This window comes from Patella vulgata, chromosome 2 (genome assembly GCF_932274485.2).
Source record: "Patella vulgata chromosome 2, xgPatVulg1.2, whole genome shotgun sequence".
Lineage (NCBI taxonomy): Eukaryota > Metazoa > Mollusca > Gastropoda > Patellidae > Patella > Patella vulgata.
Genome location: NC_065880.2, coordinates 41,905,636 through 41,923,238, shown reverse-complemented (window position 1 = coordinate 41,923,238; position 17,603 = coordinate 41,905,636). Strand labels below are relative to the sequence as shown.

At 35.9% G+C, this 17,603-nt stretch overlaps 1 protein-coding gene across 1 annotated transcript; it reads left to right on the top strand.

Annotated features, from left to right (window-relative positions):
- Window positions 1-598: 598 nt before the first annotated feature.
- On the top strand, window positions 599-12,457 carry LOC126810929 (tubulin alpha-2/alpha-4 chain). Its single transcript, XM_050536324.2, has 5 exons — window positions 599-709; window positions 965-4,047; window positions 7,268-7,363; window positions 8,617-9,122; window positions 12,108-12,457. The coding sequence occupies exons 1-2, from the start codon at window positions 707-709 to the stop codon at window positions 2,318-2,320; spliced, it is 1,359 nt and encodes a 452-aa protein (XP_050392281.1). The 5' UTR covers window positions 599-706; the 3' UTR covers window positions 2,321-4,047; window positions 7,268-7,363; window positions 8,617-9,122; window positions 12,108-12,457.
- Window positions 12,458-17,603: the final 5,146 nt, after the last annotated feature.

Here is a 17,603-nt window from a genome sequence, read left to right as displayed (position 1 = left end):
GAGCGCCACCTATAATCTTCGATAAATCTTTTGATGGGCGTTTTGTAATACAGTTACTATCCAAACCGCGAGATATTGTACAGTTGATATTATGATTTTGTTTGGTAATTTTGTTGATTAAATGTTAAATAATCCACTTGGGTACATTTCAGTTTGGCTTAATTCATGAAATATTAGATATTATAAGAAATGCAAGTAACAGTCAATGGCTTAATTAATCTTTATAAGTGATTTTCCCCAGCTAAGAACTATCAAAACATTAAGGCGATAAACAATCAAGATTTGGCGTCACACATGTGAGTTCTCTCATCAAGGTGTTCGATTATTTTTTTCGTAGACAATATACTTTAATGTACAAACAATATGAATGGTTCATTAAACATTAACAAATGTCTATTATACAATTTATATTCGAGCGCTTAATGTCTTTGCTAAGTAGATTACCTTATCTAATCCTATTATACGATCTTGTAAGATCATAATTAGAATATAAGATTACTGATTTAATGTATAACTTTATAAGCTATATTTGATATCTGTAACCAAGTAACACGGTAGTTAACAACAAATGTATACCTTTATAAATTATAATGTTAACTATTCTAATCATCATTTACTGACTGTTCTCCTTGTAAGAACATCTACATTCAGTTAAACCAGATCTAACTTCAGTTTATATACTAAATACCTACTACTACACTTCAAAATGGTAAGTAAATAATACCTTTCAGATACACAAATTGAGGGCTTTAAGCAATGAAGTCATGTATTTTGTTGATTACGTTAAAATATTATAAACAAATATACTTTCTTATTTTTCCGCTTGAAGATATATTTTACAAATTTCATTTAATATAAATTTCATAACGATTTAATGATTATAATATATAACCAATATATTTGATATCTTTTAAACTGAATATACCACATATCTGTACTTAATGATTCGTTTCTCTTCTTTCAGCGTGAATGTATCTCCGTCCATATTGGCCAGGCTGGTGTCCAGATGGGAAATGCCTGTTGGGAGTTGTACTGTTTGGAACATGGTATCCAGCCCGATGGACAGATGCCATCAGACAAAACTATTGGAGGCGGAGACGATTCCTTCAATACATTCTTCAGCGAGACCGGTGCTGGTAAACATGTACCAAGAGCTGTGTTTGTTGATTTGGAGCCAACAGTTGTAGATGAAGTAAGAACTGGTACATACCGACAACTCTTCCACCCTGAACAGCTCATCACTGGTAAAGAAGATGCCGCTAATAACTACGCTAGAGGACATTACACAGTGGGTAAAGAAATCATTGATTTGGTTCTCGACAGAATCAGGAAGTTGGCGGATCAATGTACCGGTCTACAAGGATTTCTCATCTTCCACAGCTTTGGTGGAGGAACCGGCTCTGGGTTCTCTTCCCTTCTGATGGAAAGATTGAGTGTCGATTATGGCAAGAAATCCAAGCTTGAATTCGCCATTTACCCAGCTCCCCAGATCTCCACTGCTGTGGTCGAACCTTACAACTCTATCCTAACTACCCATACTACCTTAGAACATTCTGACTGTGCCTTCATGGTGGATAATGAAGCTATTTATGATATCTGTCGTCGTAACCTGGATATTGAAAGACCAACCTATACCAACTTAAACAGATTAATTGGTCAAATTGTCAGCTCAATCACAGCTTCTCTAAGATTTGATGGCGCCCTCAATGTCGACTTGACCGAGTTCCAGACCAACTTGGTACCATACCCACGTATACATTTCCCTCTAGCTACATATGCTCCAGTCATCTCTGCTGAAAAGGCCTACCATGAACAACTAACTGTTGCTGAAATCACCAATGCATGTTTTGAACCCGCCAACCAGATGGTAAAATGTGATCCTCGACACGGCAAGTACATGTCATGCTGTATGTTGTACAGAGGTGATGTTGTTCCCAAGGATGTCAACGCTGCTATCGCTACCATCAAGACCAAGAGAACCATCCAGTTCGTTGACTGGTGTCCAACTGGTTTCAAAGTTGGTATCAACTACCAACCACCAACTGTTGTACCAGGAGGTGATTTAGCCAAGGTACAGAGAGCTGTCTGTATGTTGAGTAACACTACCGCTATTGCTGAAGCCTGGGCTCGTCTTGATCATAAGTTTGATCTTATGTACGCTAAGAGAGCTTTCGTCCACTGGTATGTTGGCGAGGGCATGGAAGAGGGTGAATTCTCAGAAGCCAGGGAGGATTTAGCTGCCCTGGAAAAAGATTATGAAGAAGTTGGTGTTGATTCTGTTGAAGGCGAGGGAGAAGAAGAAGGAGGAGAGGAATACTAAATACAATGACATAATAATTAATGTACTTTTTTGTGTATTTGTTTATGTGCTTAAATAAGTTGGTATTGATTCTGTTGAAGACGAAGGAGAAGAAGATGGAAGGGAGGAATATTAAACTATTAAATTAAAGCATTAATAAAGCGTTAAGTTAACACCTGTATGTTTTCAAATTCAATTTTTGGTTAGAATTTATATAGTCACTATTAGTGATTACTGGGTAGAAGGGTCATAGCACGCGGGTTCCAATGTTTTGCGATTAATATTGATGTTAGTTTTTAGCTATTAATTTTCCAGTTAATCTATATCATTAATATCAGATCTGTACCTATTTTTATATCAGTTTCAAATAATTAAAAAAAAAATGTGTCACTTCCCCAAACAAGAGGCGATGGTCATTAGAATGCGAGATACTTTTGTCTTATGTGTTTTTTTTTTCGGGGGTCACGGTTGCTAAGACGCTGGCGCGCGAGTCGGGTGTTCGATCCCTGCATTGGCCGAGAAAGTTCATCCAGATTTTCCGACGTGGTTCTGCCCTGTCAGCGATGCAGGACGAGGGCCTGAGAAGCACATCTGTCTAGCCGTTCGGATGGGACGGAAAACCGAGGTCCCGTGTACACATTGGCATGCACGTAAAAGATCCCTTGACAGTTGGAATTCGATATAAGAGTAGGCCGTGGTGCCGCTGTCCGGGCAAAATTTTCCTCATAGCACACTGTAAGGCGTATGCCCGTCTTCATTAGTCCAGTTCGGAGTAGAACCTTAGGACGTTAAACCCCATTTCATTTCAATTTCTTTTAAGTTTCGAGTGCTGTATACGAAAGGGGGTCTACAACATCCGATGACACGTCAGCCCCAACTGGGCTATATTGCGCCAAATTCCTATTTAAGCTAATACACATGTGTTTACTTTTGTATTATGGTGAAGCTATTTGGAAGTTTCCAGGAAGATGAAAGATTAACATGTGGTGCTTGTTTAGTGTTTGGTACAACCATAAATATGTAAGTCTAGGGGGTGTCAGTCTATACCAATGCAATTTTCTCGGCGAAAACAGGACTAATGTAAGAAGGCAATTTGATATAATAACGATATACAGTTTGTATATCAAACTTTTGCTTAGTCTAAAGGGGTTTACTCGGTCAAGTCATCGTTTATTCGGTTAATGTTAATGTGACTCGGTCTCGGACATGCACACACAACAGGCCGCGGGTTCACAAAACATTCTCAGACTTAATATAAGAATTTACTCAACTTTCAATCACTGTTTATGAGAAATATCTTTGACTTAGAAATACAAAACTTTACACATAGTAGTTTGTTATTGATGTATTTAATACAGTAAAACAAAAAAAGCTTTATAAAAGGCCATATCTTAGTTAAAATAAGGTGAACAATTTTGAGTAAATCCTTGACTGAAATCTGAGAATGCTTTATGAACTCGTGGCCAGGCGTTTCTAGTTAAAACTATCTTCTGGGGATTTTTAAATACATTTTAACGTCATACATTACCATACTAATACATTACTTGACGTACAGGATTCAAACTATCATTTTATTGGTCTGTATTTATAGTACACGATAATATACGTAATGCAGCTAGCTGGGTTCCTTGTTTACATTTTAGATAATCAGTAGGCCTCTGAGATGGGTTGATGGCTATACACCATGACTGATATAGCTACAGACATTTTTACCTTTTTAACTCAATAATCAAGGCATGTATAAAGAGGTAGGTTGTTATTGCTAATAAGTTTATATTCCAAACACATTACATTTTGTTCTAAGTATTTGAGATTACATCATGGCATATCCACAAAATATTATTATGCGTCATCAAAAAAGGAGTTATTTCAGTTTCACGTGATGTTGAACGTGTAGCCGAAGATAGACATTTGGTAAACCCACCATCTTAGCAAAAGTACATTCAAAATGATGCGGAAATAATTTACATGGTACGGATCTCGTAATTACGACAACTATCTAACAATTACGATACCCGGTATAGAAGACCATTAAGATCAATCAAATGAAAACAAAAATATTCGGAGTATATTGTAATGTCGACATAATTATCTCGTAATTATGACGTAAGTAGAAGACCATTAGGGTCGATGAAATGAAAAAAAGAAAGTATTCTGATTATCTCGTAATGACGACACAATTTAAAGGTCGCCATACAATAACATAACATTTATTTACCGCGTAGCTATGCCAACATATTGAAATGAACTGTGATAGTATGGAAGAATATTTGGGTCACTACTTATTGAGATAATATCGCAACACATCGAACTAAAATATGTCAACTTCATGAGTTATATTACAAAAAATCGACTTAATAAGTCGACTCGACACATTAAATTCACCTCTAAACGACAAAAACTATGTCGATATGTTTACATCATGCCAATAGTCGATATTTTAATGCAATATATAGACTTAATAATGTCGCCGTTTTCTGTTATGTACCACGTGCTTAATTTCATTGCCCGAGATTGCTTATTCATGAAAGTGCAGCCAATGATGGGGTTTAACGTCCACTCGACACAAACTAGGTCATTTCACGTACAACCGGGAATTCGAAACCACGCCAGTTGACCCAATGACAGGCCTTATGATACAGTGCGCATGTGCTAACCATTAGCGAGTATTGATGTTTGCTCCTGATGCATCAACACGTACAATTTTACTTGATATCAGTACTAACAAACATTGCGGTTTTATTAGGTGGTCATTCCCGTTAAGCCGTCAGTTTACAATAGACGCACTTCGTCAAAACCCCAAGATTGTGCTATCAGTACATTGCTTCGGGAATATGGTAAAAGTCACAACATTGTTAACTCTATTGTTCGTTCAAATAGTATTTAGTCTTGACAGTTCACAAGGTTCAGACTAGTAGTATTGACAAGGACAAAGCCGATACTAAAAATAGCACAAACATGTCCATATTGAACTGCAATGTTCTATCCAAAAACATGATAATCCAAAATTTCTCCTAAAAATCTCCCCGCGTTTTCACACAGTAATCACGTAGTTCTTAGTTACACTATACACAAGTTTCAAATATCATATTTGAAGAAATCAGAGCAAAATAACCCAGTTGTAGTCACACATGGCAAAACAACTCTTTTGGTGCTTGGAACAGTAATTTAAGTGCTGATAGTAAGTCTTTTAGGATTATATACAAATTACCACCCTCAAAGAAAAAAAATAACAAACAATTTTTTTCACCGATGAATTTTCAGCTATGGTAGATATAATTGACAAGAAAGGGGAGAATTCTACAATTATTGTCGGAGATTTTAATATCCATTATGGGGGGGGGGGGGGGGCGGTGGTGGTAGGGGGGTGGATGGCCGAATGGTTAGCACGTACGCACTGTATCATAAGGCCTGTCATTGAGTCAACTGGCGTGGTTGCGAATCCGAGGTTGTACGTGACAAGGAGTAGGGTTGCCTGTCAAACCTAGTGGGTTTTCTCCGGGTCCTCCGGTTTCCTCCCACTGCTAAAGACCCCTAAAATTAAACCATATGTTAGTCCCGAAATGACCTAGTTTGTGTCGAGTGGACGTTAAACCCCATCATTGGCTGCACTTTCATGAATAAGCAATCTCGGGCAATGAAATTAAGCACGTGGTACATAACTGAAAACGGCGACATTATTAAGTCAATATATTGCATTAAAATATGACTTGTTGATTTAGAGTCAAATCGACTATTGGCATGATGTAAACATATCGACATAGTTTTTGTCGTTTAGAGGTGAATTTAATGTGTCGAGTCGACTTATTAAGTCGATTTTTTGTAATATAACTCATGAAGTTGACATATTTTAGTTCGATGTGTTGCGATATTATCTCAATAAGTAGTGACCCAAATACGCTTCCATAGTGATAGGTTGCATATCGTGCATATCGTCGACAGATGATGTCTAAATTTGTGAAATATTCAAATCACATCTGTGTAAATACGGAATTTACTTGAACCAATTTTATACTGAAATTACTTTTAGGGATTTAACTTCACAATATTGACGTGTACAAGAGATCAACAATCCCTCTAATAATAACGTTTGGGGACTTTTAATATAATTCATTAAAGGGACTATCCCGATTTGAACAGAGTCTCAAAAATAAAAGTCTGAGTACGTATGATATTTAAGCGTCAAAATATAGAGGTATGGTGTATTTACCTTGTCTCAAAGTTTCAGCGTGAACGTCAAAACTGCTTATCCGGACACGTAACCCTTTTAAGATTTCGGGTCATTTTTTTTGTTGGGTGACCTGATAAACGATTCCCGTTTCATTAGGGGTCTATACAATGAATGACCCATGTGCTGTACTTGATAACAAAAGGTAAATTTCACCTACACATTATTTTTTATAAAATTAAAGCCTGGTTTTATCCAGACACCGTATAATACAATTTGGGACAACAGTCTCCATTTCGAGATGAAGACTGGCAGGTTTAAGTTGTTTGAAAATATATCACATATATTGAGCCAGTTGCTCGGCCCTAAGCTAGAGGATTTTAAGGCATTTTAACACAAAATTAAGCAATTTTCTTCTCCAAAATATTATCGGGATTGGCCCTTTAATATCTTGACGCGCTCACCAATTTTATGCTATCATTAGTTATATTCATTGATTTCATGCTCTTATTAATATCATTCGTTAATTTCATATTCTCATTAATACCATACTCTCATTAAACTTGTTGGCGGCCTTTAAATTATTCTGAGTATCTTGTAATGTTTGTTTTTTTCCTATCAAGCTTTTCAAACTATTAATATTCATTTGGGTGGGAGTTATTGGGTAAGAAAAGGGGTGGGGTGCCTTTCGTCCATACTCACAAACCGTGTGGCTTTTTCCATTATAAAGATACACAGAGTGCTTATCAATGATATATCTATATTCTTTTTGTTTACTATATAATTTAATAATATTTCAGGTTGTACGTTCTGTTTCTACTGAATCAATTTTTATACGGGAGGAATCTAGTAATAATTACGATTCTGCTTTCCTGAATGTAAAACGGTATCATGACGTAAGTGTTATAAAATCTTTGATTTCCAAAGTTAAGTAAAACAGGGTGTGGGATCGCGATCGAAACATTTCTATCACCTTGTTATTCATATAATACAAATGCAACACCAATTATGCATGTGGTAGAATACATTCTCACTACCCCTGTGTATGAACACCCCTCGTACACAGCCGCTTTCTATTTAGATTACCAAGGTTGTATTTGTATTACCCCCCCTCCCTCGATTTTATATTACGACTAGCAGTTGACCCGGCATAGCACGGGTATAGCTATGAACCGGAAGTAGCATACCTCCGGGACAGCCCTTGTGTAGCCGCCAACCTTGGACAGACAGAGAGACAGACAAACGACAGACACAAATATGCACCGCCCGGGCTAACAACGACAGGCATACGCTATGAAATGTGCTACAAGGTGAATTTTGAACTCTGTTTTTCGACCCAGCCCTACGATTATATGCATCCCTGACAATGAGAAACGACGCTGGAAAATCCCAAGGAACAAGACTGGTCAGCACTATAACGTCCAGGCTAGTGAGCAAGCGTCTTATTCTCCGAGCAACTGTGAGAGACTGATCAGTTACTGAATCGTGAAAAAAAACTAGTGGTTACTTATAATCCTTTAGTGGTATTTAGCAATTGGAAACATAACAAAACTGACACAGTTATATGGGACAACAATCACTAGTTTATTATACACAAGCACGACGTTTCGATAAGTATTCGCTTATCGTTATCAAGCACAATGACATTTAGTGTGAAGTAGAAGTTTTACGACCGCTTCCACCTAGGTGATATCGCAGACAATGACATTTAGTGATGATGAGTTAGTTGTATTTTACGTCCGCTTCCACCGAGGTGATATCGCAGACAAATGACATTTAGTAAACTTGAGGGTCTATATATATGTACAATGTGAAACCATTCTTATTACTAATGATTAGAAGACTTCAAACAATTAACAGACATATTAACTCTTCTGCGATATCACCTCGGTGGAAGCGGACGTAAAATACAACTAACTAACAACAACTAAATGTCATTGTGCTTGATAACGATAAGAGAATACTTATCGAAACGTCTTGCTTTTGTATAATAAACTAGTGATTGTTGTCCCATATAACTGTGTCAGTTTTGTAGTGGTTACTTGCTTAAAACATATGGATACGTCATTAAAATATTAATGCAGTACATACAAATAAACCGAAACGTAATATTAACATATGATTTTAATCAGATTGATCTATTTTCAAGGACAGAAAGGTTACGAACCACAATTATATCACTATCAAAGGAGATGTTGATAACTTTCAATCTGGTGACCACAATAGTTTGAACAAGCAAAAAAATGAATCGATAAAACGAGAAAAACCGAACAAAGAACTTCAGAGGTTGAAGCGAATAACTAAGGAACAAAATGGTCAAATTGCGGACTTAAAAGATGATTTACATACCACGCAAGAGAGAGTTGGTGTTTTGGAAGAAAACGCGGTCAATGACAAGATGAAACTGCAGATGAAAGAAAAACAAATTGACCGAATAGAAGAAAGACTTCACATCCTGGAAGTGCAAGAAAAAGATGGGCGCAAAAGAGAAAACGAAATCCAGGGCCAAATACGTGCTTTTTGGGGTAAATTACACAAGAAACATACCAAAAGAACAAAAAGGGACTTGGATAAGGCTTCTTTAGATATATGTCAACCAAAGGAACATCCAAATAAGCAGTTCGTCACAGTTCAAGTTACTCATCTATCTACTTGGTAGGTTATTTCGTCACTTTAGTTCTGTAATGCTTTATTTTTAAATTGAAGGGACAAGTGTTGACCTTAATACGACCCAATTAGCTACGGACTGGCACGTGTTTAATGTTTTTTCCTCATATTATTATTTTGACTGACGGGCGAGCGTTGAGCAGTTTAAGATGCAAATTTTAAAGCTAGCACTGTAATTTTTGTTGATAAGATATGACATTTTTTATTTGGGGTGATAAACAACATATCAATCACCAAAAAAAATACCAATTTTTTTTACCAACTATGTACCATACTTGGCCCAAAAGCGTGATAATAAAGGGTGCTGTTGACAACAAGAGTCGAATTTCCTGAAATTTGGCATGAAGGATGCTAATTGCAAGTCCAAAAAAGCTAAAAGACAAATTTTGGCTATAGGCTGTGGTTTAGCATTTAGTACATGCTAAAAAGAGATATTGATAATCCCCCCGTAGATCTGAAGTAGAGGTTATAAGCGACATTTCGACACCAAAAAAGTTGTCAACTCAAGTATTTTCAAATCTTTGTTGATTATTTACCTTCAAACGAGATTTGAATACGTGTATGTCCACAGCAAGTTTTAAAATACAACAATTCGGATGTAAAAACAAATAAATTACTTCAGTGCACACTCCGCCGATCTCAAAATCATGTTATGCATTCAAAAATTAGTAATCTTTCACCATCAAAAAAAGAAATCCAGCCATGTTCCATTTCGAATAGATAAGTAGACCTAGATAATCGCGTCTTAGATGAAGTTCCTTCTATATAAATAGATACACATGGATCAGAAGATAGACGTCATTTTACCATTATGACCAAGATCTATACGGCTTTGATTATGACGATTGAAACCAGTGACGCCATTTTGTTTAACCCAAAACATTAAAATTAATTGGTTGTGTGGAGTAAAAAAAAAATCGAGAATTTGTTTTACACAGTAAAAAAGCAACACATATACAGATATAAATAATAAATAATTAAGTTGTAATAAATCATGTTATGTCTATAAAGTTATAGAAATAAAAATATCCCAAACAGAGTAGCCTATATACAGGAGATTGTATAGATTTATGAATATAAAGTTTAATAAATCAAAAATTAATAGAATTAAAAATAGTCTATAAACAACAGATTGTATAGATTTATGAAAATTTCAAAACACGTGATGTATTTCATATCTAATAAAATAAAATGAATATTATGAAAGAGAAAATGAATAGTCAGACCTTTTATGCTTCTTAACGCCGTCACGTGTGTTAAAATAAAGTAGATAATTTGAGTTCCTTGTTGAATTAATATGCCAATAACAATATATATATATATATATATATATATATATATATATATATAATATAACGGAAACGGTGTTTAAAATTGTATACGTATGTATAACATCAACGATAAATATACTGTTGGTGTAATTCATTATTTATACATTTGAATCATGGCGTGATTTTTTAATAACCTGGAGCCTTTTATCAAGGCTGTTTCACCGGTGCCCTCTTACCAAGAAAATTGAGAAATATTAGATGCATAGGCGTAAGGGCTCGATGAATTTTAGGGGGAGGGGCAGAACCAGAAATGCCCGAAAACATTTCCTGCCATTCCAGCCGGCCAATACAGCAACTTTAAAGTGGTCCAATATAGCCTAACTTCGGTGGCTGACTCGAATTCCAATCAACCATTTACAGTCCACGGAGAAAGTTTTACTGCCGCAGACGCGTTTTCCTGTTATTTCAGCCCGTGAATAAAGCAACTTCATTTTGGTTCAATATAACTTACCTTAGTTGACTTACCTGAATCTCAAACAACCAATCAACCATCCGGGGGTATTGGGGCCTCGCGCGCCCGAAGAAACTTTTGAAAATTTAACCGGTGCAAATGTGTTTTTCTGCTATTGTAGCCCCTGAATTAAGCAGCTTCAAAGTTCCAATCGGTTTGCAATCGAAATCACTATGCCGATATGAATTCCAATCAGACTGTTGCTGCTGCATTTACAAATAATAATCGATGTTCGAAAAATGTCGCACAAAGTAGGGTGGTTCCAGATAATCGATAGTCAATCCAATTCGTGGTGTTCAACTAAAAGAAAAGTAAAATTAGTGTTTTATTAGATTTCAGGCACTGTGTTTTGCCAACTTTACACGTTTTCTCTTTATCCGTCTACCCGAAAAGTCCGATTCTCCCCCTGGCTCTTACACGTATGGATATTTCACCCATGGAAAATTAAAGCCATCCGCGTATTTAAAAAGAATATTACATTACATTTATATCAATTTAAAATTGAGTGCGCGCTACATGAATCCTCTGCAAATTATTAATATTGTGAAAGCTGAATCGTTAATACGAATATCAGTCCAAAAATGGTTTAATTCCACCAATCTATGAGGTACCTTATATAACAAGACTGTCGCTATCGTTTTTGCCAAATTGATGGGCCGGTTACACATGGAATAAGGGTGAAAAGTCTTAAAGATACGTTCCCTTGTAGGCTACAAACTGGGTGATTTGTTGATGTATTTGGACTAAAAACATATTCAAACTAATTAATCTATCAAAATTTTGCTCCAAATCCTTCTCAAAACACTGTTTATGCGAGAAAATACCTTGCTATAAAAAAAATTATTAAAAGAGGTGATGTTTGTGTCACGTGACTTCGTTGGCAAACTAGCTAGCAAAGGGTGCGAAGTCGGAGGAGAATTTATTGCATACACAAGACGACGTTGTCTTTAATCGCTATCCATTTATCGTAAATATCGAAGCCTAATTAAATTCTCGGATTATCCATTGCCCACGGCCTAAATTTGTTTTTTTAATTAACAATCTGTGGGTGACAGTTTTAGTTATGCTCCTGTGTTACCGGAAAAGAGCTTTGCTCAAAGAACCTCAAGGTCCTTCACAGCCCACGTTGGGATTCAAACCTGGAACATTCTAACTGTACATCCTTACCGCTCAACTATATCTTGATTTCAGGAACTCCAAGACAGGAAAATCTGGTAAATATATGAATATAAGACGTAATTTAAAGATTGGTGAATTAGAGAAAAGATTAAAGAAAGGACCCGAGGAACCAGATATTTTCATAACAAATATTTATCGACCCGACGAGAAAGTATTTGTAGGATGGTGTTTCAGTGAAGGAAAGGATAAAACTATAAAAGAATACAATGTAAAAGACAGTGACATTATATTGTACTTATATACATGACAGAAATATTTAATATGTCTTCCATATGATACGTTTTTGTTATTTTATATGAATATACACGTTTTGACCTTTATTCTTTTGTAAAAATCATGACCACTAAAGTTTTATTTTCACATTCTCGGAGTTGTCTTTGCTAAAAATGAAATGGGGTTTAACGTCCTACTGTTCTGCCCCAACTGGGCTAATAAAGATGGGCATACGCCATACAGTGTGCTCTGAGGGAAATTTTGCCCGGACAGCGGCACTATGGCCTACTCTTATATCGAATTCCAACTGCCAAGGGATCTTTTATGTGAATGCCAATTTATACACGGGACCTCGGTTTTTCGTACCATCCGAACTACTTACCGCTGTCCTTGTCAAGTCCTCCGTCCTGCACAACAGACAAATGAAAACCACGTCGGAAAATCCCGATGAACCAGCGCCTTACCCACTTAGCCACCGTAGCTCCCATCTTTGCTAAAACGGATCAGTCGAAGCTGATTTGCATCCAGTCAAATGTATAATAATACGGCAAGATCTGTATTGAATTTGGGGTCAATCATTCTACTTGTATACAAATATTTTACAATTTAATTGCCGCTAAAGAAAACACCCATTATCTCCAAAATTGGGCTGTAATTTATAGCCGTTAAAAGATCAAGGTTATTTCCTAACATTGTTGTACACAGAATTTAATTCTGCTCTCGAATGTAAAGAATAAACGAAATGGCGCTTAAACGTCTTACTATTTATAACCAAACAGGCCAATGAGGAAACCACTTGTTCAATTTGAATTATCTTCACCTGGATTTAATGTTTTCAGATCTATCAAATCGTTCACATCCAATCAATGGTTTAATAGTTCAATATTCGTTCACTCTTATCTTAATCGATGTCATAAGAATCCGGCGTGTATAAGTCGTACTAACCAACTGCTTTCCATGAGCATTCAATGAAATCAAGAGGATGCAGTACTCTGGTAACGAAACAACACCGAAGAAGCGACACAAGTATGTTGATATGCCAAACTACTTGATAAAATTAAAGAAATGAAATGAAATGAAATGGGGTTTAACGTCCTACTGTTCTGCTCCGAACTGGGTTAATGAAGACGGGCATACGCCATACAGTGTTCTATGAGGGACATTTTGCCTGGACAGCGGTACTATGGCCTACTCTTATATCGAATTCCAACTGTCAAGGGATCTTTTACGTGCACGCCAATATGTACACGGGACCTCGGTTTTTCGTCCCATCCGAATGACTAGACAGCTGTCCTTGTCAGGCCCTCCGTCCTGCATCACTGACAAGGGGAAACTACGCCGGAAAGTCTGGATGAACTTTCTCGGCCAATGCAGGGATCATAAAATTAAAGAGACAACACCTAAATGAGAAATTCACACCTAGTACAATAAACCCCTTCAAAGATACATTATGTAAGATTTAGATACAGAGCTGAAAATTATTGCTACAATAGCTCAAAATAAATAATGTAAAATGAACATATTGAAAATTTGCTTTATTCTGAGCCAAGTTGTTACTGTGTGTAGTTTTGACAAGATGTGTGCATAGTGGTAACCAGGGCACTGGTATATTCGAGACTTATCCTCACTTTCCCATTTTTAAATTAAATTTTTAAATGGCGAACCGTTCTAATCTAGTTAAAATCTCGAGTGTCCGATGCCATCGAGAGTTGATTAAGGTATTTTCATGTTCATAAATGTCTAATTAATAGTTTATATAACATTTCAGGCCTAACGAAAGACCTACAATAGACAGATTTAGCTCTTGCATAATGTATGTTTAATATCAATAAAACAATGACCATGGTTTCCTTTTTCAGAATTTCGCATACGACTCTAACATCACCTTCACTGTTCCTCGTCGGTGAAGGTCTGAAACATTAGAGTCAATGTGGGCAGTAAATGGTGGTCTGAATCCAATTGATAATTAGAGTTGTTTACCTTGAATTATATTCTAAGCTTGTCTGCTATCTAAAAAATAAAATTACTTGAGCAACACCCTTTACACAATTCGAATAACGAACTTTTCGCTGAAATTCATTGTAACCAACACGTGCCGCTCTCTATAACGAAATGTTACCAGGGCGATTAAATGAATTGCATTGAGACACCCGTTAATATCCCCTCCTCCCAGCACCTCTTTTCAAATCTATACTCTAAGTGACATTGACAACATGAAAATTTGTTCCTTTTTCTTGCTTTTATTATGAAACTTAACAACACTTTGTAAAAATAAAAACACAACACAATTTATACGGAAAACAATCACTGGTTTATACACATATAATACGACGTTTTGTCAAGCATTCTCCCGTCGTTTTCAATTGTGTTGTGTTTTTTAATGTGCTCAATGGCTAAATGCCACTCAAGGATTATAAAACGTTGTAAAATAGGCAGAAATTATGTCTACCCTTGTCGGGGCGCTAAAAGTGTCCAATTTCCACATAGCATATCCACTCCAACCCTTTCTACGCATTATCTTCGCTTTATTAATCTTTTATTGAGCTTTACTCCTCTAGGACATTAATTTCTGATAATTTTCTAATCAGTTGTGATGAATTACATGGGGCCTATGTGCTGTTTGACAAGAAATAACCTAAAATTTTGAAATATGCGATACATCCCCCAAAAGCATCAAAATCTAAAATTTGAAATATTCGATACATCCGCAAAAAGCATCAAAATCTGAAGATAATCAGCCACACACGAACCAATCAAGTAAATCACTAAATCGACTACTCTTGTTACAAATTGCACATCTGGTTATATCGAACTGCGCATCTCGTTTTATCGAAGAGCACATTTTAAACAATAGAACAATAACTCGGCTAATTAGTACTATAGAAAAACGCGAATGTAGGATTATGTAACCATCAAGTCAGATTAAATGATTTTCAACTTACTTTCATTGTTAATTTACTTAGGTCTTACCGTTTTAGCACAAATTTTGACAGAATCTATAGGCTCCCCCAAGAACCCCACCCCTCTCCGCACAAAACCTGTTGCTGTGATGTCCATAGTAGTCTACCATGAATAGGTGGCCTTGTCACGGGCCCCATTCAAAGGGTTAACCGTGAAAACCAGTATTTGATTTGTATTGTAAAATATGAACTATAGACAAGAACAGCCTCCTCTTATTGTCGTAAAACAATAGGCATTAACAATGTACCAGGTGAAAAATTTGAAGTCAACGATAACTCTGACACATTCTCTTTTTACAATAAAACACTTAATCATTTTTTACACTTCAAATCTTTTGTTCAGCAAAATCCTTTTACATCTGAAGAAGAGGTTTAACCTAAAGTCTATAAAATCAATTGAAACTAACAAGACTCGCCTGTACTTTAGTAATACTAATGACAGCAGTTTTGTGTACCTGTAACATATGTCCCTTTAAATATATCTGAGTCATGTGAAATTGCCCGAGGCCGTATGTACATGTTCAAACAAAACAAAATTTGAAAAAAATATTTACATGTATTTGCTTGCTTGTTTTTGAAATTAACATAGTGATCTAGTGGAAAACATATCTTTAGGAGCATAGCTAAATTGCCTTACTAAGCTGAATTGGTATATTCGGTTAATCGCGCAGTAATAAACTAGGTTATTTAAAGGAGCTAAATGGCTAATATTTGGGGCCTTTAAATTGACACAAATGGGTCGCAACGCATATAATAATGTAATAGGAATGTATATAAACTGATTTACATTCAATCTTTTCCGTTTTTACTCTAATTTCAAATCAGTTTTATTCGGCGAAATACGCCAGAAGTGTCAATCGAATGACAAGCTCTAGCGTCTGGTTATTCCAGTCTACATTGATCGTATTTATTGCGCATGATCTCCAGATAAGAATATGGCCTCACCGTTTGACATAACTTGTATAGCCTCGTTCTTCGAGTCCCTTATTACAAATGGCACTGAAACGCATCATGGTAGACGATTCGTGTACCAATGGTAAAATGTTTATTATGTCTTAAATATTGGATATCAGAAGCCCATCTTTTTACGATACGATAACAACACCAATGTTGATTTAAACTGACAAATAATTCGTGTTTCAATGTTGAAGACTTTGGATAATATTGAGTTAGAGACTTAGCTACTTTAATATAAATATGAAATTTAAAATCTATTTAAATGTGCATGCACTGTTTAATGAAATATACTGACAATGGGTTATTTAATGTAAATCCGATGTAAATTGTATTGTTAAAAATTTTGAAAAGCATTGAACTGGAGTAGCCAACTAAACTCCGATCATTGATAGACAGACTAGCAGATTCCAACACTTAAATAAAAAAAACCCCACAAAATCATAGGGATCCTCCATTGGATACCCAAAAAGACATTCCGGAATCCAATCACTGACAAGCCGATTGAACCTGAGTTCAATACTCGATAGTGGACCGGACCGTAATCACCAATAATCAAACCGTCCTCTAATCATAACAGACAAGTGGATCCCAATATTTAAGCAATAAATGAAAATCATTCATTCGATACTAAAACAGACCTTCCGGAATACAGTCTGTGATTAAGTCTTCTATATTCTTGGCTGTGTGAGGTATCAGAAATGCTATGTTAAATCTAACATACAAAATACTTGAATTGAAGACCTTATATTCAAACCACCAGGTGACAATACCATGGGTCCGTATAGAAACTATAGAAGAGTGTATTATGATAATAACTAATATAAACATCAGGGTAGCAATATAATAAACTTTACTATTGTCAAAAGCAGATGGCTATCTTGCTTATTGTGTAGCGGTCATAAGGTCTAATATGATAGTTTATAGTTTTTCTGACATCTTTCAAACAGATTATCCACATGAATATCCCAAGACCATGCTGACCATGTGTGGGAATTTTCGGAATTCTGAGGTTTCGTAAATATTCAAAGACCCAGTATTATATTAGCTTCAAAACTGATAAAACCATTTTAGGTTAACAGGCTTATAGCGGTATAAAAGGACATATTAATCTAATGTCTAATATATATATTGATTTACATTCAATTTTTTAAAAACAGTTATTATAATTTCTAACCAATTATGTTCTGTGAAATACCTGAACATTCCACATTAAATGGCAGTCGTTTACGCCTGCTTGGTCCATTCCATACGCTGGATTTTTTTTCATTTTGTCGTTTGTGAATCAGCCATTTTTAATTACTTCCGGATTGTCTTCTGGGATATGTTTTTCTTTGTTCATTATAAATTGCTTGGAAAGCATAGAGTACACGACGTCGTG